Source organism: Budorcas taxicolor, chromosome 19 (assembly GCF_023091745.1).
Source record: "Budorcas taxicolor isolate Tak-1 chromosome 19, Takin1.1, whole genome shotgun sequence".
In the NCBI taxonomy this organism is placed as follows: Eukaryota; Metazoa; Chordata; class Mammalia; order Artiodactyla; family Bovidae; genus Budorcas; species Budorcas taxicolor.
This window is the reverse complement of record NC_068928.1, coordinates 53,876,228-53,901,087: the sequence shown is the minus strand read 5'-3', so window position 1 is coordinate 53,901,087 and position 24,860 is coordinate 53,876,228. Positions and strand designations below refer to the sequence as shown.

General features: G+C 54.8%; 1 protein-coding gene across 3 annotated transcripts in view; it reads left to right on the top strand.

Moving 5' to 3' along the window:
• SEPTIN9 (septin 9) overlaps window positions 1-24,357 on the top strand; it is a 149,006-nt gene extending 124,649 nt beyond the window's left edge. For all 3 annotated transcript variants that reach the window (XM_052657185.1, XM_052657184.1, XM_052657183.1), the window contains exons 3-11: window positions 11,565-11,756; window positions 12,395-12,523; window positions 12,881-12,962; window positions 13,248-13,385; window positions 15,749-15,866; window positions 16,644-16,739; window positions 17,027-17,123; window positions 21,483-21,534; window positions 22,619-24,357. In XM_052657185.1, coding sequence (XP_052513145.1) covers window positions 11,565-11,756; window positions 12,395-12,523; window positions 12,881-12,962; window positions 13,248-13,385; window positions 15,749-15,866; window positions 16,644-16,739; window positions 17,027-17,123; window positions 21,483-21,534; window positions 22,619-22,754 — 1,040 coding nt within the window. In that variant the 3' untranslated portion in view covers window positions 22,755-24,357. The remainder of the gene's footprint in view (window positions 1-11,564; window positions 11,757-12,394; window positions 12,524-12,880; window positions 12,963-13,247; window positions 13,386-15,748; window positions 15,867-16,643; window positions 16,740-17,026; window positions 17,124-21,482; window positions 21,535-22,618) is intronic.
• The last annotated feature ends 503 nt before the right edge of the window (window positions 24,358-24,860 follow it).

The window sequence follows — 24,860 nt, the reverse complement described above, 5'->3', positions numbered from 1 at the left end:
CACCGACCGACGCCAATTGAAACCGTGCTGGCAGAAGTGAAGAGGTTCTTGAGATTCTTTCCTGGACAAAAGGGAAGACGTTTGCTTTAAAGGGTTTGGCAAGAGACAAGGGCGGGCAGTAAAAGCAGGGAATCACCCCCCGCCGGACTTTGGGGCGCCCTGGGCCCCTGAATGAATAGAGTCGGGTAGGAGCAGGGGCTGTTCCTACCCTGTCCCCTCCCAGGTCTTGCAAAGGGCGTGGGATCGTGGGAAGTCTTTCCACCCAATCTGTCCCTGCACAGAAACCCTAAAGCTGTGACTTTGTTTTGAGTCTCCTCTTGGGAAAGATCCAGTGGGGAGAGAGATGCAACTCCTGGCGTTTGCAAACTCCCGTCTTTCTTCGGAGAGGCCTTCGCCTTTGTGCTGATCTCTAAGCCGGCTTTCAGGCCAGAGGGCAGGCTCTCAGATTTCTGGCCTCCCGGTTCCTCATCAGGCTTCGGGGAGACGCTTCCTGCCCTGTACAAAGTGTGAAGTGTAATTCGATTTGGAACTACTTATTGAATTAGATGAGCCGTGTACACTTTAAAAATGCATGCCTTGATTCCCCGCCTGCACAAATTTGCAAAATTCAGTCATTTGTATTCAGTGTTTCCATCTTTAGAAGGGAACAGGAAGTTCCCCTGTGACATTTATGGGGAGTTTGTAGTGGCTGGGGTAGGTTCACGGGAACACAAGGAAAAGCGGAATCTGGTAAATGGGAAAAGATTCTGTTTCAGAGCCCCACAGGGAGTGACAGCCCTTATCTCCCTGCCCATCCCTCACAGCTTTCTCCTTGGGCTCAGGGATGGAGGCCAGCTGTTCATAACCTCTGCCCTTTTCTTCTTTTCCTGCCTTTGATCATCAAAAAAAAATTTTTTTTTCAATTTATTTATTTCTCCTGGGCTTCCCCGGTAGCTCAGCTGGTAAAGAATCCACCTGCAGTGCAGAAGAGCCCGGTTCGACCCCTGGGTTGGGGGAAGATTCCCTGGAGAAGGGATAGGCTACCCACTCCAGTGTTCTTGCCTGGAGAATCCCCATGGACAGAGAGAGGAGCCTGGCAGGCTGCAGCCCATGGGGTCGCAAACAGTTTTGGTTGCTGCACTTGGGCTTTCTTTAGTGTGGCGAGCAGGGGCTATTCTCTAGTTGCGGTGGGTGCAAGGGCTTCTCATTGCAGTGGTTTCTCTTGTTGTGGAGCACAGGCTCAGTAGCTGCAGGCGTGCAGGCTTAGTTACTCTGTGGCACGTGGAATCTTCCTGGACCGGGGATCAAACTCACGTCCCTTGCATTGGCAGGTGAATTCTTATCCACTGTACCACCAGGGAAGTCCCCCCACCCTGATTTTTTTTTTACTGTTCTTTTTCATCTTTTTTTTTTTCCTTCATATTTTGGCTATGCCTCGTAGCTTTGGGGATCTAGTTCCCCAACCAGGGATCAAACGTGGGGTCCCTGCGGTGGAAGCTCTTGAGTCCTAACCGCTGGACCACCATGGGATTCCCTGATCATTTTTAAAAAACTCTTCCCACCCTTTCCTGACCATGGAACCCACAATATCTTTGTATGTTGAGAAGTTCAATTCAGAAATAAAGTGATTAAATTCCAAGTTCTCGTTAGACCAAGTTAGTTTCATCAAGAAAGCTACGGGGTTCTTTGATGAACCCCACAAATTGTCCAGATTTATTCGCAATTTGTTGCCTGTCCTCATGTGTACTTATTTTAGGGAGAGACTCCTTATCTTTTACCAGCTTCTAAAAGAGGTTTGTGATACACAACACGAAAATCCTGTGCCAGACTGGGTTCCTTGCTTGTAAGGGATTACTGTGAATCTGCCTGGAAGTTTTGGCTGATGAACACTTGAATAAATGAACTTCTTGTTCCTATGTGGCACCATAGTTTTCATCCAGACTGACCTCAAGCCTATATAATGTCTTCTTTTTGTTATTACGTAATAAGTACTCAATAAATGTTGGTTGAATGTATCATTATTATGATCTTGGTCCACTGGGACCCCAGGATCTTTTTCTACTGTTAATTGTTTTTAACCATGTTTTATAATTGAAGTATAAGTGATGGACAACATTATGTGTTGTAAGTGTATAATATAGTGATTCACACTTTTTAAAGATTATACTCTGTTTATAGTTATTATAAAATATTGGCTATATTACCTATATTGTACAATATATTCTTCTGGCTTAATTTATACATAGAAGTTTGTACCTCTTAATCCCCCACCCCTTTATTGCCCCTGCATGCTTCCTTCTACCCACTGGTAACTACTAGTTTGTTCCCTATATCTGTGACTCTGCTTCTTTTTTGTTATATTCACTAGTTTGCTGTATTTTTTAGATTCCAGGTATTAGTGATCCCATGCAGTGTGTGTCTTTCTCTGTGTGACTTATTTCGCTCAGCATACTGCCCTCCCAGTCCACCCATGTTTGCCGCAAATGGCAAAATTTTCTTTTTTTTTTTTTTTTAATGGGTGAATAATATTCTTGTGTGTGTGTGGGTACTACATCTTCTTTATCCATTCATCTGTTGACGGATACTTAGGTTGCTTCCACAACTCAACAATTGCAAATAATGCTGCTGTGAACATTAGGGCATATGTATCCTTTCAAGTTAGTGTTTTTGGTTTTCTTCAGAAACATATCCAGAAGTAGAGTTGCTGGGTCATAAGATAGTTCTATTTTTAATTTTTCAAGAAACCTCCATACCATTTTCTACACTGGCTACACCAATTTACGTTCCCATGAACAGTGTGTGAGGATTCCCTTTCCTGCACACCCTTGCCAGCATTTGTGGTATTCCCTTTGCTGATAGCCATTCTGACACGTGTGAGGTGCTATATCCTTGTGATTTTGATTTGCATTTCCCTGATAATTAGTTGAGCATCTTTTCCTCTGCCTGTTGGCCATCTGCATCTCCTCTTTGGAAAAATTTCTGTTCAGTTCCTCTGCCCATTTTGTAGTCAGGTTGTTGAACGGTATGAGCTGTTTCTATATGCTGGATATGAATCCCTTATACAGCATTTGTTGTTCAGTTGCTCAGTCATGTCTGATTCTTCGCAACCCCATGGACTGCAGCACGCTAGGTTTCCCTGTCCTTGTATGTCGTATCATTTGCAAATATTTTCTCCCGCTCAGTGCATTATCTTTTCATTTTATTGATGATTTCCTTTACTGTGAAAAAGTTTTTAAGTTTGATTAGGTCTCATTTATTTACCTTTGCTTTATTTCCTTTACTTTAGGAGTCAAATCCAAAAAATATTGCTGTGATTTATATCAGAGAGTGTTCTGCCCATGTTTTCCTCTAGGAGTCTTACGGTTTCTGGTCTTTTAGGCCTTTAATCTTTTGAGTGATTTTTGTATATGGCATAAGAAAATGTTCTAATTTCATTATTTTATATGTAGCTGTCCAGTGTTCCCAGCACCACTTATTGAACAGACTGTCTTTACCCTGTTGTATAGGCATGCCTTCTTTGTCATAGATTAATTGACCATAAGTGCAAGGATTTGTATCTGGGCTTCATAATCTGTTCCATTCATCTATGTGTCTGTTTTTACGCCAGCACCGTACTGTTTTGATGACTGTAGCTTTGTATCAATAATACTGTTTAAAGTCAGAGAATGTGATTCTTCCAGCTCGTTGGCATCTTCCATTTCTTTGGCGTCTTTTCTAGGACAGTTACATCTCCAAGGTGTACATGTGTGCGTAGTGAACGCGGGAGGCTATGACTGTAAGAAGCACCTGGACGAGGGTGGGATAGGGGAAGGACGGCTTCATCAAGGGCAGGGGGTGCGGCGCATTTCCTGCAGGAAGAGTATGTGGGGGACAGGTCCCTATGACCCCCAACATCAAGCTTCTGCATGGATCTGCCTGGTGATGCTGGCTCCTGTTGGGTGGTCTCGTGGGTGTCCATAGATGGGTCACCTTGCTTTCTGCTCAGCCACTGTGGGTGGTGATTAAGCAAGGCCTGTGGGGATGATTGTGCCAGTGTCCCTGGAGAGGATCGGCAGGGGGGTGGGGGGCGGAAATAAGGGTCATTGAGTCGGCTTTACCCTGAGAGTTTGGTCCTGGGCTGTGTTCCTGGCTGTGACATGGGTGCCCCTCTGGCTGGGAGCAATGTCGAGCAGCGGAGGCTGGTGCTCGGAGAGGGTGGAATCTTCAGGGATGTTTTTGGGCTGCAGGAAGGGCGGCAGGACAGACAAGGAGGGCTGGCGGCGAAGAGTGACCCTTAGGTGTTGCAGGCCTGCTGGGCCCCCGCTCGCGATCGCCCAGGACTGCAATGCAGTATAAACCCTCTTCGGGCTCCTCTCTGGTGGCTGCATTCCAGCCAGATGTGCGTCCCACTGTCCCGGTCCCAGCCAGCCACAGACCGCAATACTCAGACCCCAGGGTAGGGGTGAGGAATTTGTCCCTTGGAGCAGACGCCTGAAGCTTGTGCTGGCTCAGGGCTGTGACCTAGAGCCCCCTGTGAAGGCATGTGGATGGAAGAGGCTGGAACCCCTTCCTCGCCCGATTTAAGAGCAACCCCCTCCCCATCAGTTCCTGAGAAAAGGCGGATCTACGCGCCCCTGTGGTGAAGGGGGCAGGCAGGGGCTCGCCCACTAGGGTTGCAGGCTTGGGCTCAAATTGGAGGCCTGTGGAGAGACACTGCCAAGGCTTCCTCCCGCTGGTCTGAACGTCCTCGCTGGGAGATGACGGGGCTGCTTGTGCAGCTGGACACCCTGGGGGCTGGGGTAGGGGGCACGGGAACCTTAGGCCTGAGTAGGGGCGTCCTGGCCTCAGCTGTCCACAAGCTGTACAGCTGGCTGGTGGGCACTCCTGGGCACAGTGGGTTCTTTTCAGTCCATCTCTACCAGCAGCGACTTTTCTGTCTTCGTATAACAGCTCATTGAGATAGAATCCCCACCCTGTACAATTCACCCACTTGGCGTGTGCATCAGTGGGGCTTATTCTCAATGTTGTATCTAGTTTCAGAAAATGTTGTTGTTCAGTTGCTAAGTCGTGTCTGCTCTGACCCCACGGACTGCAGCATACCAGGCTCCTCTGTCCTCCACTCTCTGCCAGAGTTTGCTCACAGTCATGCCCATTGAGTCAGTGATACTGTCTAACCATCTCATCCTCTGCCACCCCCTTCTCCTTTTGCCGTCAATCTTTCCCAGCATCAGAGTCTTATTTATCCCCCAAAAGGAAGTCCCATAGGCGTGATGGCCCAGCCCCTGGCTGCCCCCGTCTGCTCTCTGTCTTAATGGATTTGCCTCTTCTGGGCATTTCATTTAAATGGACTCGTACCATATGTGGCCTTTCACGTCCAGCTTCTTCACTGAGCATAGTGTTTTCAAGGTTCATCTGTTATAGCGTGTCGGGACATTAGTGCTTTAAAAAATTTTTTTAATTGCAGTATGGTTGATTAACAATGTTGTGTTAGTTTCTGCTGTTCAAAAAGGTGAATCAGCCATATGGATACATATATCCCCTCCCTCTTGAGCCTCCCTCCCCTACCCCCATCCCACCCCTCTAGGTCATCACAGAGCTCTGAGCTGAGCTCCCTGTGTTTTATAGCAGCTTCCCACTAGCTCTTTTCCTCATGGTAGTATGTACATGTCAACGCTAGTTTTTTTTTTCTTTTTTTTTTTTGGAGTACTGTTGATTTATGGGTCCTCCCCAGTGGCTCTGCGATAAAGAATCCAGTGGCAATGAAGGACACCCAGGTTGGATTCCCAGGTCAGGAAGATTCCCCTGGAGAAGGGCATGGCAACCCACTCCAGTACTCTTGCCTGGAGAATCCCATGGACAGAGTAACCTGGTGGGCTATAGTCCGTAGGTTCACAGAGAGTCAGACATGACTGAAAGTGACTTAGCATGCATACACACGCGGTTGATTTACAGTGTCGGGTTAGTTTCTGGTGTACAACAAAATGATTCCATTCCACATATATATATATACATACACACATATTCTTTACATTCATACATTATTTTTCGGATTATTTTCCATTTTAGTTTATTACAATATATTGGATATATTTTCTTGTGCAATACAGTAAGACCTGGTTATCTGTTTTATTTAAAGTAATTTTTATCTGTCAATCCCAAACTCCTAATTTACTTCCCCCTCTTCTTCCTCTGGTATTAAGTTTGTTTTCTTTGTCTGTGAGTCTGTTTCTGTTTTGTAAATAAGGTCAATGTATTATTTTTTAGATTCCACGTATAAGTGATATCCTATGATATTTGTCCTCCTCTGCTGACTTACTTTACTGAGTTTGATCATCTCTAGGTCCATCCATGTGGGTGCACATGGTGCTATTTCATTCGTCTTTCATGACTGGGTAATAGTCCACCATATGCATATACCACGTCTTCGTATCCATTCGTCTAGGACATGAGTGCTTTCAATGGCTCGTGGTCCGTGGTGTAGAATTACTGCGCTGTCTGTCCCCTCGTCCATGGGTGGACGGCCTTTTAATGGCTCGTGGTCCGTTGTGTAGAATTACCTCATTATCTTTGGCTTTTCATCCATGGGTGGACGACCTTCCAGATGTTTCGTGAGTCGCTGCTTTGTGCCACCCCCTGGCCTAGGAGTTGGGGGTGCCGCTGATTGAGCTACAACCTTGGGTTTGAAGATCTTGCAAAGTCAGATCAGGGAGTGAGGAGCCAGGTGTAGAGACTCGCAGAGGGCCACGTGGAGCCAGAGTGAGAATCCGAGGCCCTGGTTCCCAGCCGCAAAGTCTGCAGGGGGCACTGCCCCTCGCTTTGACTGTAGGGTGACCATGTTACCTATTTGTCCAAACCATGGGCTTTCTGAGCACCAACTGGGTTCTATTAATATTGATAATTAGGCTGTACTAGAAAACTTGAAAGCAAGGACTGTAACAGACACGTGTCCACCGGTGTTCATAGCAGCATTATTCATCATAATCAAAAGGTGGAAACCTCATAAGTGTCCATTGATGGATGAATGGATAAACAATGAAATATTATTCAGACATAAAAAGGAATGAAAGGTGACACATGCTGGAGCTGGGGGGAGCCTCGAGGACATGATGCTTGTGAAAGAAGCCCGACACAAAAGGACAAATACTTACGAATGTTCCCACTTATACGAGGTTCCTAGTGGAGCCAGATTCACAGAGACAGGACAGAGCCTACAGGGTGAGGGGAAGGGGAGTTAGTGTTTAATGGGCTCAGAGCTTCCGACCAGGATGATAAAAGCGTTTGGAGGTAGGTGGTGGTGATGGTTACATGCCATCGTAAATGTAATTAATGACACTAACATGAACACTTAACATGGTCAAAGGGGTCAGTTTTGTAACTCGCATCTGTTTTACCGCAGTAAAGAAAATGATCAGGCTGGAGGGAGGGTGTAAACCAGCGTGTAAGGTCACCCCCGCCCAGTTGGTCACTTGGGCTGACTTTTCCCAGAGGAGGGTGGCACTGTGGTGGGCAGGGATGTCGCCCTGGGCCTGAGAGAGAGTGGCTGACCCAGTGGAGCCAAAGCGAGGCTGTCCCAGGTGTCACCCCCCCCCCCCCCCACGCCCGACACACACACCCCAGCAAACCTGGCATCCCTCAGAGTGTGGCTCCGGGAAGGAGAGGCTATGGCACTCGGTGCCGCCCCCTCCATCCCCTTTTCCAAGGATTCCCAAGTAGGAGCAGTGGAGAGTAGCACCTGGTGGTGTGGTGTGCCTTGGATAAGTTACTTAACTTCTCTGAACATGCGTTTCCCGCTTTTAAAGAGGGCAGCTCCCTCTTTCTCTGTTTGCGTGCAGAGACTGTAGTGAAAGTCATCTTGGATGTAAATGTGAAACTTCTTGTTTTTCTGTTAAGAACTTCCTTTTTCCTATTAATAGCCTTTGATAAAGTTTGGGTATGAAACAAAAAGCGAGCTAACAGGGAAGAGAGTGAGCCGTGGGCAGAAGTCACTGGAGGAGGTGGTTTGGACAGAGGTCTTGGGGGTGGGGATGAGTCAGGAGAAGGCAGGTCTGGAGGTGGGTCTGACTGTTGTTGTGGAGGGTCTGTGGGCAGCTCGGGGCAGCAGAGCCCCTCCTCCCTGTCCCCTGCCTTGAGGGTCTCCCCCAAGACCCCATTCACTCAGTATTGCTTGAGTGTCCCCTCCCTGTAGGGCTCTGGAGGCTCACTGGGGATCCACACACGTCACTGCCATCCTCGCTGGAGCTCGTGGCCTGTTGAGGGGACACGTATGTTAATCAGCTATCATGAGAGTGAATGTGAAGTTACAGGCCTAAATTCATTGATGGTCTCCGGTTTGCCAGACTGCTTCCGGTGCATTTCATTAAAAAAAAATCACACCCCGTTTGTAAAATTAGGAGGTTAGACAAGAGTTCTGTGCTCTCCAGGATAGCTGCCACTGCCATGTGTCATTCTTTTTTTTTTTTTAATTAAAATTTTTTTTTTAAATTTCTTGTCCATGCTTTGTGGCATGTGGGATCTTCGTTCCCTGACCAGGGATCAGACACTCACTCCCTGCATTTGAAGGGCAGAGTCTTAACTACTGGGCTGCCAGGGAAGTCCCCATGCCATGTATCATTCTTTAAATTGAAATGAATTAAAATTAAATAAAAAACTGAGTTCCTCCGTTAGACTAGCTGCATTTTAAGTGCTCGGATGTCATGTTCGTGAAAACAGTTGGTGGTTCTGAAGAAAATTAAAAATATGACTACCATTTGACTCAGCATTCCCACTGGGTCAAAAATGTTTCAGAAAGCTTTGAAATCAGGGTCTTGAGAAACAGAAGCAACCCAAGTGTCCATTGATGAATGAATTAAAAATGTGCTCCATCCACACACCGGAGTATCACTCAGCCTTCAGAAGGACGGACATCCTGACACCTGCTAGAGCATGGGCTGACCTTGAGGGCCTTCTTGGTGAAACAAGCCTGTCACAAAAGGATGAATACTGTGTGACTCTGTTGACCTGGGGTGCACAGTAGCTAAATTCATGGAGACAGAAAACAGAATGGGGAGTGGGGGGGGGTTCATGCTTAACGGGGATGGTTTCAGTTTTGCAAGATGAGTTAGGAGCTTGGGTGCAGAACAACGTGAATGTACTTTACACTCCCAAGCCGCATGCTTAAAATTGGTTACGATGGTACATTTTGTGTTCTGTAAATTTGACCACAATTTCTAAGAAGTGGCACACGTGGCTGCCTCACTGAACAGTGCTGGAGTCGCCCGTCTCCACCGTCCCGTCTAGCTGGCTAGAGTCCTTGAGGCTGCAAGAATCACAGAAACCCCGAGTTTCACAGAGACCATCTCTGGGCCAGTTGGCTGCTGGGGGCCTCTACACTCCCCCGTGGCGTCCTGAAGGCAGACCCAAAGCCTCCTATCGGGGTGGGCATAGCGGGAGGGTCCCATATCTGCCGGCCATCTAGGCAGAGTGGGGGTTGCCCACCATGGAGCCTCCCAGAGGAGGGGCCTCAGGGGGTATGGGCTCTCACCTGTGCAGAAGGCCAGGCCCTTCTCTCAGCGGGAATGATGACTCTTGTCCCGTTTCTCTGATTATTTCTCTAACAGGGCCCTGGTGGGCAGAGGGGTTTGCTTTGGTTTCTGTAGGGGATGTTGGCTGGCTGGAGCCTCTCTCTGCTGCTCTTGGAGCCTGTGGAGAGGAGTCTCCCCACCCCCTACCCTTTGCTACTCTGGAGGGAGTGAGGGATGGAGGGAGATGTGGGGGTGGGGCAGGGGGCTGGCCCAGTCCAGGGCAGAATGGCTCCCAGACCCGCAGACAGATGGAAGCAATTTTCGGTCACGTGGGGCAGGGCTGAACTGCTGTCCCGAAAGACAGGGCCCCATGTCTGTCTCCAGGAAGCAGCCCCAGAGCCACACGTTCGGGCCAGATGCAGCTCTGGTCTTTGTTTGTTTAATGATGCCGGAGCCTAGGGCAGAGTGTTTCTGAGCAGAGGCAATTCATTCCGGGCTGCGCAAGGGAGGAGGCCCCCCAGTGGCGGTCGAACAGGGGGGATCCCTGCCTCCTGGGCCGTTTGCCTTTCCCCGGCCCGGGGATGGGGTGAGGTGGGACGTGGAACCAAAACCTCCAGCATCAGCTTGTTGTTAGGAGAAATGTGTGGACCCCCAGGCATCCCCTGGCCTTGTTATGGTGTTACGTTACATGTTTAACGCCCCTGTTCTCTGAAGCAGGAATGTCTCTGCCTGTTCCGGGCAAAGGATAGGGGGACGTTAGTGACTGACTTGGGGATAAACCAGCGACACCCCAGTCTCTGGGATTTGTAAGCTAACAGGGCCAGTCATCTTTCCTCTCTTACTGGCCTGGGCATGCAGGGAGGAGAGGGTGCTGGCTCCCATCTCAGCTCCCTGGGAGGCTCCTGAAGACGGAGGTGGCTGCAGAGGTGCAACCTGGTGGGTGGGGTGGAGTCCGGTTATTTCCTCAGGAAACCAAAACGCAGTTTATCTGAAAGCTCGGCAGTGACCTTCCTGGCAGGGGCAGGAGGGGATGGGTAGGAGGCCGTGTTTGGGAAGGCTGCTTGCCCACCTTGGCAGTGGGGTATGCCCCCTGGAGAGGTGGGCACCTAGGGGGGCCACTGTTGCTCTGGAAACCACCAGCACTCTCTCCCTGAGGGCTGTGAGAGGGGCTCATGGGCAGAGGGGGAGTGTTTGGACTCGCTGGGTGGTCACTTCCCATGAGCTCAGGGTGCCCCGGGAGAAGAGACTGTGATCCTTCCTGGGAGGCAGGATGAAGCTGAAAATCCTTCTTAGTGGACAGAGAGGGTGGGAAGAGCTTGGACCCGTGGGGGCAACGGAGGGGCTGGGGAGGGCCGTCGGGGAAGGGTGTGGTCTGGATGTGCACATCGTGGTGGGGGGGATTCACCCGGATGCAGCTGACCAGCCCTGCAGGCCAGGTGCCCCTCAGGTCCCCACTGGGAGCTTTCTGGGCATCTCCCCTGCCCCCCCAGGCCTCCAGCTGGGTCACGTGGACTCTTAGGGCAGCCCAGGAGGAGAGGAGGAAGGCTCTGACCCGTAGACCGAAGCAGCCTGAGTTATTTTGAGCAGCTCAGTCCCATCTGCCTGTCTGCAGACCTGAAAACAAAACTGCCTCTCAGGCTGTGGGCGTGGGGCCCCACAGGTGCTGGGCGGCCAGAGAGAAGACACTTGAATCCAGTCCAGGTGGGAGGCAGGGGGCAGTACGCTCAGGTGCTGCCCATGGGCCCTCTCCTTCCTGCCATCACCCAGGGACCAGTGGGACCACTGTGCCCGGAGGAGCTAGCTCTGCGTCCCCGCCCTCCTTCTGCACTCCTGCCGGCCCAGGGCCACCGGCAGGTGTTTGGGACTGGCTGGTTCCCTCCGTCCTCCATTCAGAGGGTCGTCCTCTCCTTTGTCCTGGCTCAGGACTTGAGTTGTGGGGTGAGGCTTTGTGGGCCAGGCAGACGGCGGCAGGACAGCTTGGGCCGAGGGGTCTGGCTCCGAGGTGTTCCTCCGGGTCTCTTGGGCAACTGAGCCTCATTTTCCCCCACCTGCATGTCCTCCCTCCCCCACCATCGCCCCCTAAAGCGCCCGCTCCTCTTCCTGCAGCCACCGAGGCGGCTCCCAGCAGCGCTGGCGACATGGCTGACACCCCCAGAGATGCCGCGCTCAAGCAGCCGCCTGCGCCACGGAACGAGAAGGCCTCCGTGGACTTCGGCTACGTGGGGATCGACTCCATCCTGGAGCAGATGCGCAGGAAGGCCATGAAGCAGGGCTTCGAGTTCAACATCATGGTGGTGGGTAAGTCCCCCACTCTCATCCAGCCGGTGAGCCACCCAGAGCCATGCAAGGAAGCCCCCCTGCCCCTCCCCGGCCGGCCACACAGGCTCTTGTAAAACGGGGTGACAGGCCTGGCCTGCAGGACAGACGAGCGTGTGGACTCTTCTACCGAGGTGATCCTCAGCGGTGGGGAGCCCGGCCCCCAGGGCTTTGGACCGGAACCCTGCAGTGTGGGTGGTTTAGCGGTGAAGGATACAGACCCTCCGGTGGGGGGCTTTGTAGGGCTTTTCCATCAAACTTCACGTGGATCCTGGTATGTCCCGCAGCTAAGGGTGGATCGCACTGGAGGGGCCAGCCCCCACTTTCCCTCCCCAACGCTGTCTGAATCTCACCTCCTCCCGGGAGCCCCAGGACCTTGCATGGGGCAGTTTGACCACCCTGTGGTCAAAAGGCAAGGGGTCCATGTCCTGCTCTACCACAAAGTACAGCGAGAGCTTGGCCACTGCCCAGGCACCCAGCCCTTCCTGCCTCCTGACTGCCCCCTGACCCAGAGCCCCACCAAGGAGAGCTGGGGGATGATGCCCAGGCCTCGCCACCTCCCAGGCGCTTGAGCTGCCATCTCTGGAGCACCCTGCCGACCAGCCCCATTCTCTTCCCAGGGCAGAGCGGCTTGGGAAAGTCCACCTTGATCAACACTCTCTTCAAATCCAAGATCAGCCGGAAGTCAGTGCAGCCCACCTCGGAGGAGCGTATCCCGAAGACGATTGAGATCAAGTCCATCACACACGGTGAGAGCTGGGCAGGGGCTGGGGGCAGGGCGCCGAGTCAGGTCCCTCGGGGCAGCACCTCTGGGCCTGTTGAGACTCGGAGTGGGGTGGGAGGAGGGCGAGGGGTCAGGGATGCTCTCCAGGATCCCTGCAGGCCCTGGTCAGAGCCCTCTGGAAACAGCTGAGTTTTCCACCAAAAAGCATGGGCAGGGGGCTTCACTGCTGTACACTGGCATCTCCCTGGCATCATCCTGGGGGCGCTGCCGGAGGGCCTCTTTGGGGCAGGGTGGGTCGGGCAGCCTGGCCGGTAGGGGGCGGTTATGTGCACAGGTCCCGAGTCTCCCCTCTGAACTCGGCGAGGGCTGCGATTGTGTACAGATATTGAAGAGAAGGGCGTCCGCATGAAGCTGACAGTCATCGACACGCCGGGCTTCGGGGACCACATCAACAATGAGAACTGGTGAGGGGACCACTGCCCCGGGCGGAAGAGCCCTCGCGAGGCTGCTGGGAATCTCGCCCCTCCCCCAACCCCTGGGGTCACAGGTCAGCCTGGGAGGCTGTTTCAGGTCTCTGTTGCACTCAGGATTTCAGATGGCACCCCCCCCACCCCCACCCCCCGCTTCCCGGCGTTGGGCGGAGACTTGGGGGATTGGGGACCTGCAGGTGAGGATGGGGGGTCAGGGGGCCGCTCCCCCAGCTGGGGCGGTGGGGGTTCCATGCTTGCGGACTGGGCCCCTCCGTGCAGCTGGCAGCCCATCATGAAGTTCATCAACGACCAGTACGAGAAGTACCTGCAAGAGGAGGTCAACATCAACCGGAAGAAGCGCATCCCGGACACCCGCGTCCACTGCTGCCTGTACTTCATCCCCGCCACCGGCCACGCGTACGTGCCCCCGGCGCGCAGCCTGAGTGCCCCCGACCTCCCTCTGGCCCCTGCCCTGCGTCCCACCCACCTGCCACCATCCAGCTTGCCTGGAAGGGCGGAGGACCGGCTGGGCCCGGGGTGGTCCGGAGCCTGGGCTGTGCCTTCTCAGGGCAGGCCTTCTGGCGGGCCTGGCAGGCGGGCAGAGACTCTCCAGCTGTGTTTCTTTAGCACTTGCCTGCCCCTCCGTGCGGGTCGCTAGTCCATAAGGGGAGTGCTGACGATGCGATAACAGACCCTGGCAGGGACCCCCACACACACCGAGGAGGGCTTAGAGCACAGAGCGCAGCGGGCTTGGTCCCAGGCAGGGCTGGATAAGGGCTGTTAGTCAAGGCCGCCTTGGAGAGAGCTGCTTTCTCCTGCCAGTGCCACCTGCAGCTACAGATGTACGTACAAGCCAGTGAGGCTGGCGTGGGGTGGGTGCCCTGGAGCAGAGGTTGGGGATCTCCTCGCCTCCTTTGAGCAGGAGTGGTCTCCCTCATGAGGGCAGTTGTGCTCTTTGATTGTTTAGAATGTTAATTGTGCATGTGAGTAGGGCCAGTGTTATTGATTTTTTTCTTTAAACGTGTGTGTGTGTGTGTGTGTGTGTGTGTGTATGCGTGCTGTCGCTTCAGTCATGTCCAACTCTTTGAGACCCCAAGGATGGTAGCCCGCGGCATTTCCCAGGCAAGAATACTGGAGTGGGTTGCCATGCCCTCCTCCAGGGGATCTTCCTGACCCAGGGATTGAAGCTGTGTCTCCTGCATTGCAGGCGGATTCTTTACCCACTGAGCCACCTGGGACACCCCTTTTTAAAACACGCCCGTATTTTACATTTATATACTTATTTTTGGCTCTGCTGGGTCTTTGTTGCTGCTCGGGCTTTCTCTAGTTGCAGCAGGTGGGGGCTACTCTTGTGGTGCGCGCCTTCCCCTTGCGGTGGCTTCTCCTGGTGGAACGCAGGCCCCAGGGCACGAGGGCTTCGGTAGCTGCAGCAGGCAGGCTCAGTAGTTAGAGCACATGGGCTTAGTTGCTCCGCGGCATGTGGAATCCTCATGGACCAGGGATTGAACCTGCATCCCCTGGATGGCCTCACAGACCCCTTGTCCTTGGCTCCCTGTGGCTCCATCTGCACCTGACACCCATAGGTGTCTTTCCACCGCCTGGTGGACACCCTTGGGCTCGTCCTGAATCAGGACGTGGGAAGGAAGGGAGCTCAGCACCCAGTGGATGCGGGAGTGGGTGGGGAGGGGGCAGCGAGGGTAGACAGAGGGGGACTGCTGGGGCCCGGGGTCCGGCTGGTCACCACGGCCTGAGGCTCTGGCTCTGACTGTTCTACACTCGGTTCTGCTAGCAGCAGGAAGCCCAGTGTTGGGGCCCAGCCTCGCAGACACCGGTTACAGGAAGGAAGCTGGCAGGAGCCGTGGGCCTCACCTGGGGGCCTTTGTGGGAATCCAAGCGAGTCCCTGAGCCACCCTCAGTGAGGGTATGCGCAGGGGCGGGGGGCTCAGCCGCGAGTCCCACAGCAGCTGGTCCAGGCTTTGCTCCACCGAGGCGCTGCTGGAAGCAGGGGGCTGAGGCTGGGCCCTGCTGCTGCTATGGTGACCCAGCGGGGCGCCAAGCCATCGTGCCCCAGACCCCAGCCCAGGGGATCGAGCGGCTCCTCCCCATCACCATTCAGACCTCCTCCTGGGGCCCGCCTCACCCTCACACTGGGTCTCTGACCAACTGCGGGAACAACAGGGACAGCTCTGGTCCTGGTGGGAAGGCGGTGCCAGCCATTCAGGAGCCCCGCCGCCCTGCCCCACAGCTGCTGAGAGCTGTCTCGGGTTGGGGTGGGGGGTGTCAGGAGGGCCTGAGGGGTAGCATTTCCCCGCATCAGACCTTGGACACCTGGAGCCAGTGGGCAAGGGGCTGGGGACGCCCCAGACAGCAGCACCCAGCTCATCCTGGGAAATGGGGCTGAGTGAGCACCCATCTGCCCCCAGACGGTGACGCCCCACAGTCTGATGGCCCTGTGAGCCGGTGGCAGCCCTTCTCCCAGTGGACACACTGGGGGCTTTGGGAGCTCATCCCCCGGCTGCTCAGAGCTGGTCTGGCCCCCCTCCCCTTCCTCCCCCGGGTCAGGGTGGCTCAGGATTCTTTTCCTTTTTCTGTCCCTCGCCAGTGCCTTGGCTGGCTCTCAGCCCACAGCCTTGACCTTGGCATACACCCGCCTGGGAGCTGCAGGCACCCTGGGGGCCTCGCCCCAGCTCCCTCCAGGCAGGAGTGGGCCCCCTTTCCGCGTTTCTGTCCCCGTTCCATGTCCCTCCCCCCACACCCTCATCCGTGTCCCTCTGCTCCAGCCTCAGGCCCCTGGACATCGAGTTCATGAAGCGCCTGAGCAAAGTGGTCAACATTGTCCCAGTGATCGCCAAGGCCGACACGCTGACCCTGGAGGAGAGGATCTACTTCAAACAACGGGTAGGGCTCCGCCTCTGCCCGCCCTCCCCCTTGATGGGAGCAAGGCCACCAGACAAAAGCCCCAGTTTTTATTAGATGGAAGAGACAGTTTCCATCAGGGGACAGATGGTCGCTTCCTTCCCAGTCACTGCCCCACTTGGACTGCTCTCTGAACAGGAGGGTGAACCCTGGGCTCCTATAGAGCCTCTGCCTCTGAGCGGGGAGACTCCTCACTCTTATTCCCAAAGCTCCACTCACAATCCCTTAGGTCCAGGGGTTTTGCCCAGCATGCTTAGGGGAGGACAGCGCCCTAGCAACAGATGTGTCTGGAGGGAAAAGAACAAGGAAGCCCCCAAAGCTGCCCCCGGGCATTTGTCTGTGCTCAGGGCAGAAAGGACAGCTGTTCACGGGGACGTTGTCACTGATCACCATCCGTACGGGCAGCTGTCGCTGTGAAGGGTGGTTGGTGACAGTTTGACACACGCAGGTGCCCCTGTGCAGTATGGGCCGCTGCAGTGAGGGTGTCCAGGTGGAATTCAGGACGGGGATGCCCCGTGCCTGGGATGGTGACCCCGGGTCTCTGGGGTGGCTGCGGTCTCCCGGCAGGCCGGTCTGCAGCTGCCCCTCCTCTACTCCAGAGGCACAAGAGCTGGACAGTTACCAGACCCCCAGAGCCCACTCCTGACTCTGAGCCTGGGGCCACTTGCTTTGTGGAGGTCATAGCACGGGCAGATCCCAGTGGGTTGGTCCAGTTTGCTGCATGGACGGTGCCCACTTGTCTCCCCTCTGGACCCCCAGATCACTGCGGACCTGCTATCCAATGGCATTGACGTGTACCCCCAGAAGGAGTTTGACGAGGACTCTGAGGACCGGCTGGTGAACGAGAAATTCCGGGTGAGTGCACCGACCAGACTGCTATTTCCAGGGGCCCCTCACTTCCTGCTAGAGGACATGGGTGGGTCTTCCCAGGGGTCCAGGAAAACAGGTGGGGTGATGTTGAGCCATAGGAAGTGTTATCTGGGCCAGGAGGGTTATCGGAGCCAGAGGGTCCACATGCAGCCCTCTCAGGCCAAGGGGTCTCAGTGCTGGAGGCCCGACTCAGGGCAACTGCTGCCAGGGGCCCAGGGAGTGGGCCGGCCTTTGCGCGCGCAAGTGACCAATGCCTCCTGCCCCTCCCCCAGGAGATGATCCCGTTTGCTGTGGTGGGCAGTGACCATGAGTACCAAGTGAACGGGAAGAGGATCCTTGGAAGGAAAACCAAGTGGGGCACCATCGAAGGTAATGGCTGAGCTGGTGCCTGGGCCTCCAGACAGGTCAGGAGGAAAGCTGCCTCTGCTACCCGGGAGCTGTGCACCTGGGCCTGACGGGCTGCTCTTGGGACCTCATCTGTTGCCCATTTGGCCACAGGAGGGGCTCCCGTGGGTCCTGCTTGGTGGAGGACATGAGAGGCTAGGTGTCTTGTCCGGGGCCCACAGCCATTAGCTGACGGAGCCATGCCTCCATCCCAGTCCCCCACATCCAGGCAGGAAGGAGGTATGACGGGCTCTGCCAGGGTCCTGGTGCTGGGGTTTTCCAGGCATGCTGTGTGACCCTGGACAAGTCACCCCACCTCTCTGGGCCTGGGGAAAGGGCTGGGCTGGAGCTCTGTCCAGCTGAGAACCAGATGCCCTCCCCACTCCGTGCCCCCTCGGAGTTCCAGGACCCCCACGTCTTCATGTCCTGGGGCTTCTGCAACAGACCAGCACAGACTGGGTGGCTTAAACAGAAGTTCATCCTCAGTGTTCTGGAGGCCTCGAGGGAGACTGTTCCCTGCCCCCCTCCTAGTGGCTGCCGGCTGACCTTGGCTTGTAGGTTCAGCCCTGCGGTCTCTGCTCTAACTTCCTCTGTGCTCCTGTGTCTCTCTTCTTCTAAGAGCACTCGTCACTGACCTTAGGGCCCCCCTGAATCCAGGGTGATCCCCTCTTGAGGTAGATACATTTGTTTATTGCTGTATTGGGTCTTGGTTGTGGCGCTCAGGAGCCCCCTGGCATGTGGGATCTTCGTTCCCCAACCAGGGATCAGACCTGCATCCCCTGCACTGGAAGGTGGATTCTTAACCACTGGACCGCTGGGGAAGTCCCTGAAATCCTTACTTTAATTACACCTTCACAGACTTTTTTTTCCAAATAGGGTCCCATTCACTGGAGCCCAGGGTTGGGAGCTGGACGTCTGGGGGACACCATCCAACCCACTACAGGTGGCCATAGGTGGGGTGGACCTGGGCGTTTCCTTCCCCCTCTCTCTGTTCTGTCCTTCCCTCTTTAGAAGAGATTAAAATGGACCACTTTGCTCCTTGTTCACTTGGCTGAAAGGCCCAGCATAGAGAAGGAAGCAGAAAATTCAGCAGTTGCTTTCAACTCCAGCTGCTACCACCCCATCCCACACCTAGCTCATGACCTTGGGCATGTCCCTGTGACCTTGGGCATGTCCCATCATCCCTTGGGTCCCGTTTTTGCCATCCTTAAAGTGAGCACCTTGTGCCAAGAGTTTAGTGAAATTGGAGAATGTCTCAAAGACCATAGGAGCTTTCAGGACAGCAGACACTTTCGTTTTTCATATACTTTCATTGTATTAGCAGGAAATGATACAATGAAACTGATCTAGTGGGGCACTCCCAGGCTCATTTTACCTGGGTTATTGTTAAAATCCCTCACCTCCCCGTCCCGCCTAGATGTCTCAGTTAGGCTTCATCCTCGGCTCATCCGGTCTTGGCCCCGCCTCTTCCGTTTCTCCTCTTCCTGAAATCTTGCTGTTTAGAAACCTTGTAAAGTGTGTTGGAGGATTTGGGATAAGAAGGGGCCAGTGGGGGGACTTCCCTGGCAGTCCAATAGTTAAGACTCCACACTTCCACTGCAGGGGGCGCAGATTTGATCTCTGGTCAAGAACCAAGATACCACAGGCCACGTGGCGCAGCCCAAGTACATTTGAAAAAAGGAAAACGAGAAAGAAAGGGCCACTGGGGAGGGGCAGGGAAGGGCAGCTCCGCCTCTGATAGCCTCTGCTGCCCTCTGGCGGCCAACTTGGGCCCTGCCGGCAGCCGGTAAAGGAAATTGTCGGGAAATTGTTGGGAAATTAGGGAGGTTGGTTTTCTGTGTCCCTGCTCTCTTGCTCTGGCCTGGATCCCGCGCTTTGAATGAGCTGTGCGTTGCTATGGTGCTGCCAGCCCACGTTGAGGATGGTGATGAGAAACAGCCCCACGGAACCTGTAAAGATGGTGGCGGGGGTGGCTCTGACTTCCCAGCAGCCTTCGTGAGGTCCCGGAAGGAGTTTCTGCCATTAGAGTAGTTCAACTTCCCCAAGACTTTGGTGACTTTTTTTTTTAATCTCTGGGACCTTGTGAATTGAGAGCTGACCGGAGAGCAGGCTGCTCTGTGCCTCTCCTCATCCCCACTCTCTCCAGCCCCAGTTCCCTCTTCTTCCTCCTCCTGGGTTGCACACCACCGTCCTGAGGTACTTTACTCATCCTTGGAAGCTGCCCGAATGTTTTCAGAGGAGGGAAGGTGTGATAAAGCACACAGTTAACTCATTTCATCCTCTCCCATCCCTGAGAGGTGGGAGGCATTATTATGCCCATTTTACAGATGAGGAAATGGAGGCTCAGAGAGGCCAGAATAACTTGCCCAACCTGGGATGCAGTGGTCAGACAGTCGCTTCAGGTTCAGAGCCCTGTTTTTCAGTCTACTCTCAGTGCTTCTCCAAGTTAGATGGAAAGGCTGCGTGAGAGCCAGCCAGCAGAGGATTCTACTGTGGGCGCAGCCCTGCAGGGTAGGGGATGGGAGAGGAAGGAGGGCAGGGGTCGAGGGTGTGCATGCCCGCTCAGTCATCTCAGTCTTGTCCAACCCCGTGTGACCCTATGGGCTGCAGCCTGCCAGGCTGCTCCGTCCATGGGATTCTCCAGGCAAGAATACTGGAGTGGGTTGCCATGCTCTCCTCAAGGGGGTCTTCCTGATTCCAAGGATCGAACCCACATCTCTTGTGTCTCCTGCATTGGCAGGCGGGTTCTTTACCACTAGTGCCACCTGGGAAGCCTGAGTTGGCGGGTGGGGCACTCGGCCTTTTACCACCCTGGTCCCCCTGCCGGCTGTCAGTCGGTCAGTTCAGTCGCTCAGTCGTGTCCGACTCATTGAGACCCCATGGACTGCACCACGCCAGGCTCCCCTGTCCGTCACCAACTCCCAGAGCTTACTCAAACTCATGTCCATCGAGTCGGTGATGCCATCCAACCATCTCATCCTCTGTCGTCCCCTTCTCCTCTTGCCTTCGATCTTTCCCAGCATCAGGGTCTTTTCCAATGAGTGAGTTCATCACATTGGGTGGCTAAAGTATTGGAGTTTCAGCTTCAGCATCGGTCCTTCCATTGAATATTCAGAACTGATTTCCTTTAGGATGAACTGGTTGGATCTCCTTGCAGTCCAAGGGACTCTCAAGAGTCTTCTCCAACACCACAGTTCAAAAGCATCAATTCTTCGGCACTCAGCTTTCTTTATAGTCCAACTCTCACATCCATACATGACTACTGAAAAAACCGTAGCTTTGACTCAACAGACTTTTGTTGGTAATGTCTCTGCTTTTTAATATGCTGTCTAGGTTGGTCATAGCTTTTCTTCCAAGGAACAAACATCTTTTAATTTCATGGCTGCAGTCACCATCTGCAGTGATTTTAGAGTCTAGAAAAATAAAGTCTCTCAGAGTTTCCATTGTTTCCCCATCTATCTGCTGGCTGTATTGACCCTTTAACTTTGAGAAAGGCCCTGCTGCCCTGGGATGGGGAAGCCTGGACCTGGGAGCCAGGCCTCCCGGGCCGTGGAAGCTGGGCAGAGTGCTTTTTTTTTGTTTTTTTTTTTCCACCTCTGAGCCGCACCTCCCTATGACCACAAATGAGAAGTGTTAGTCGCTCTCCTGTAGGGTGTGTGGAGATTGGGGATTCCTTCCTGTGGGCCGGACGCCCCCACAGAACCTCAGAGGACAGCCTCCCTGAGTCCAGATGATGCCGCTCAGCACCCTTTGAAGGGTGACTGGCAGCTGACGACCACGCAGCAGGCAGTTTCTATGCAGCACTGGGCATCGCTGGCCCACTCCGGGGTGCCTATGGGGTCCCTCCCTGCCCATCTTCCCGCATGCCCAGAGCCAGCTGCTGTCTTCAGCTTGTGCTCAGCATTCCGAGGGGCTTTAGTGTGTCCCCGTCTGCACCCTCCCAGGCAGCGGATTACTCAGTTTTGCCAACTCTTGAGCTCAATGGGAGCGGTCATCCCCAGTGTGCGGCCTCTGTACATGTGTGTCCTTGCGTGTGTCCTGAGCACGTGGGGGAGAAACCCCAGCCCCAGTTCCTGCCTTGTTCTGTTCCCAGCACCCCTCTCATCTTCAGGTCTCCCCTGGAACACCCCCGGGCCCCCATGGAGGAGCAGCAGGCCCCCTCCTGCTTAGTGTAGCGCTCTCTCCCCTGCAGTTGTCTTGCCAGGTGACAGTGCCATCTCCCCAGAGGGCAGGAGCTGAGGTGCCTGGTGCACCCTTATGGCCCCCCTGCCCCGCCCATCTACCTGCCCAGCATTGCCGGGAAGGGCTTTCCTGATCTTAAAGCTCCCTCTCTCTCCTCTGCAGTCGAGAACACCACTCACTGTGAGTTTGCTTACCTGCGGGACCTCCTTATCAGGTGAGAGCCAGGCGGGTCCGGTGCTTGGGTGGGGAGGGGCTGACAGCCCAGAAGGGGCCTCCGTCAGGGCTTCGGGCGGTGGGCGAGGGTGATGGGCCAGCTAGCGGAGGTCTTGAGTAGCAGCCAGCGCACGCCACCCATCTGCCTTCCTCCTTGGAGCCCCATTGTCTTAAAATGCCTTGCTGGAAATGAACCAAGCAGTGAAAATCTTTTTTACTTTCACTTGGGGAAGGGTTGAGTTTGCATCACTGCAGCCTGAGCCCCAGGAGGTCTCGGGTGCTGGGCATGTGTCTGTCCTCTGACCTGGTGGAGGCCCCGCCTCAGTTTCCTTGAGCCCAGGCAAGGAGGAGCCTGTCCTCAGCCCAGGTGGTGAGGCCGGGGCCTGGGCAGGTGAACAGAGACAGTGGGGGCTCCCTCCGGGGTGCCAGAGGCTCCTAGCTCCTCAGCCAGCATGACGGATGCTAGGGACGAAGTCACTAGGAGGGACGGGACCATCTCTCATGGCCTCCAAGTTGGGGGAGGACATGGCTTCCAGGAGCTAACTGCCCTGTGCTGGAGAGCCTGGCTGCGGAAGGACTCCCTTCTGACACCTTTGCAAACCTGCCCCGATGGTCAGTGGAGAAGAGACGCTTGAACACATGACTACAGGGGTACCAGTACCCGCCATCCCCAGGCCCCGCACCCACCGGCTGCAGGCTGCTGCCCCTTGCCTGCCAGCACAACTGGCCGCTGCCTCTTCTGAACCAGAGCAAGGGCACTCCAGCCCTGCCCACTGTCGGGGGCCTCTGCACTCAGCCTGTCCCTGAACTGGCGATTGAGTTGTCCCAGAAAAGGGGCTGTGTTGGAACACGTGGTCCTGAGAGTGGCAGGGGTTGCCATGGAGACCCGCCTCCTCATCCCCGCATCTCCTGTCCAGGCTTGGTCTGTCTTGGTGGGGCTAAAGCGCCGTGCTGGCGAACCGCACCCCCCAGCCAGCCCCGGGAACCGTGTAGTGGGGATTGGGAGTGGGGAGCGCAGGCTGAGTGAGCGGGAGCCCCCCCCACCCCTGGCCCCCCTCATGACCCCTCCCCCGTGCCCCTCCCAGGACACACATGCAGAACATCAAAGACATCACCAGCACTATCCACTTCGAAGCCTACCGCGTGAAGCGTCTGCACGAGGGCAGCAGCGCCGTGGCCAACGGCGTCGAGGAGAAGGCACCCGAAGCCCAGGAGATGTAGACACCGCCCGCCCCGGGACCCTACCCCGAGTCTTTACCGTCTCCCGCCACCCGCCCCATTTTTATTTTATATAATTTTCTCCGTGTGTCCTCGATCTCCGCCCCTTCACACCTGCCAAGTAACAAGATGACGAGCGCCCTCTGAGTATGTTTGTTATTAGCCCACTGACTACGGGGACCAGGACTGGGAGTGGGGGGGGAGCTTGGAGTGGGGGGCGGCTCTCTGGTCCTCCCTGAGGTCCAGAAGGAGCTGGAGGACCACTGACTCAGTTCCTGACCCTGCCCCCACTCCAGGCCCCAGGAGTGGCCCCCAGCTCTTAGAGCCCCTGGAGCGTGGCGGGGTGGTGCCCGCGGGAGGATGGGACCCTGCCGGTGGACCTGGGGCCCCTTCCTGCCCCCGCCTCCCTACACGCCGCTGGGGAGCCCCTGAGCCCGCCCCTAGGGGAGAGCAGTTCATTCCACGAGATCCAAGTTGCCCATTGGCTGCTGCCCGCCCGCCCGCGAGCCTGTCCTGGAGCAGAAAGTGCCTTTATCTCAGCAGTCCACACGAGCCACCAGCTCTCCGCAGCTGTCCCCTCGGGCGGGGAACTGGGACAAGATGGAGAGAGGGAGATGTGTCTTTATCTCCTGTTATGTCCCGCCCCCTTCCCCACCCCCGCTGGAATTTGAGGATTCAAAGGAAGCAAAAGATGCACCCAACCCCGCCCTGATTTTTGGGAAGGTCCAAGCGAGTGAATCTGGTAGAGGAGCTAAGGAGGAAGTCAAGTGCTGGCAGGTGCCAGAAGGAAGTGGGGGGCGGGGGGCTCTTGTGGGCTTGGTGCCGGCCCTGCCCCCACCTCATGTGACCAGGGAAGTGTATCTGTCTGTCTAGACATCCATTTGGCCCGAGACACTCTGGTTAAGTGAATGCCCAGTTGGCCGCCCCAGACACACAGCCCCCCTGACCGAGGCCTGGCTGACACCACGACCAGGGAGGTGGGAGGCCAGGCAAGCCTGACTGTGTGTTGCCCTGATGTGCCTGGGGCCCTGCACCTCCCCTGCCCCCAGAGCCCATCATAACCCCAGAGAGGGACTGATCAGGGGTCAGGTATCCACGGCCCACAGTCGGGCTCCACCTCCTCACGGCCCCGGGCTGGGGAGCTCAGACACGGGTCAATGATCCGTGACCGTCTGCGGGCCCCAGGCTGGCTTCTTGCCCATGAGAAGGTGGGAGGGGTGGGTGCAGACTGGTGTGTGTGTGTGTGCGCGCGCGCGCATGTGTGTAGGTCATTGCTTCGTGTGTTTACTCCCTCCCCACCTAAGAGAGGAAGGACCCCTTAGTAGAAACAGTTTACTTGCCGACTTGCCATTTTTGCCAAAACCAAGATGTTGAAGGATGCGTCCGTCGCCAGCGTCGGGGTCCCGGCCGTGGACCAGTCCAGCCGGCCCATCTTGGGACGCCTTCGCTTCCTTCTCTGTAGCCAGATTTTTGAAAACTTGTTAGTTTCACTGGGATCTGTTCCACAGTGGCCTTTCGCTATGTGCCTCCTGAGAAATTCGTCTCTTTTTGTATAAATAACAAAGTGTTGAAAATGTATTTCCTGAAATAAATGTTCCAAATGCAAACCCGGAAGACTGGAGTGGGGTTTTTTTTTTCCCCTCTTTTCTGACCCCGAAAGTGCGGCGCTCCTTTGATGAGTGTGAAGATAGCGTGGAAGTGATTGCTAGGGAATTGTTTCATCTCCTTTTGGGAGGAAGAAAGGTTTCAGGGACTTAGAAGCACTGATTTAAGGGGATGATTGAAAAGCGAACAGAGTCTTAATTTATTCATTAAAAGAAGGCTTTGAAGGCATTCCACCGGGTGGTGCTGTGCGCTGCTTCTATGACTGTATCCTGGAAATAATGTTTTTCTTCTTAAAATCAAAGTCTGTTGCAGTGAACCCTATGAGCTGGTCAGTGTTTGACAATCATTTCATACCAATTTATTCCAAGAGAGCTCAGTCACCAAAAGAGTGGAATAAAAGAGGCTGCCCTGTGAGGTTTTTTCCTGCATCCCGAGTGGGGCATCTAGACCTGGGATCTGGGTATTTCTTAGCTGTGTGTAGGCCTTACTAGCCCCTTTCTCCCT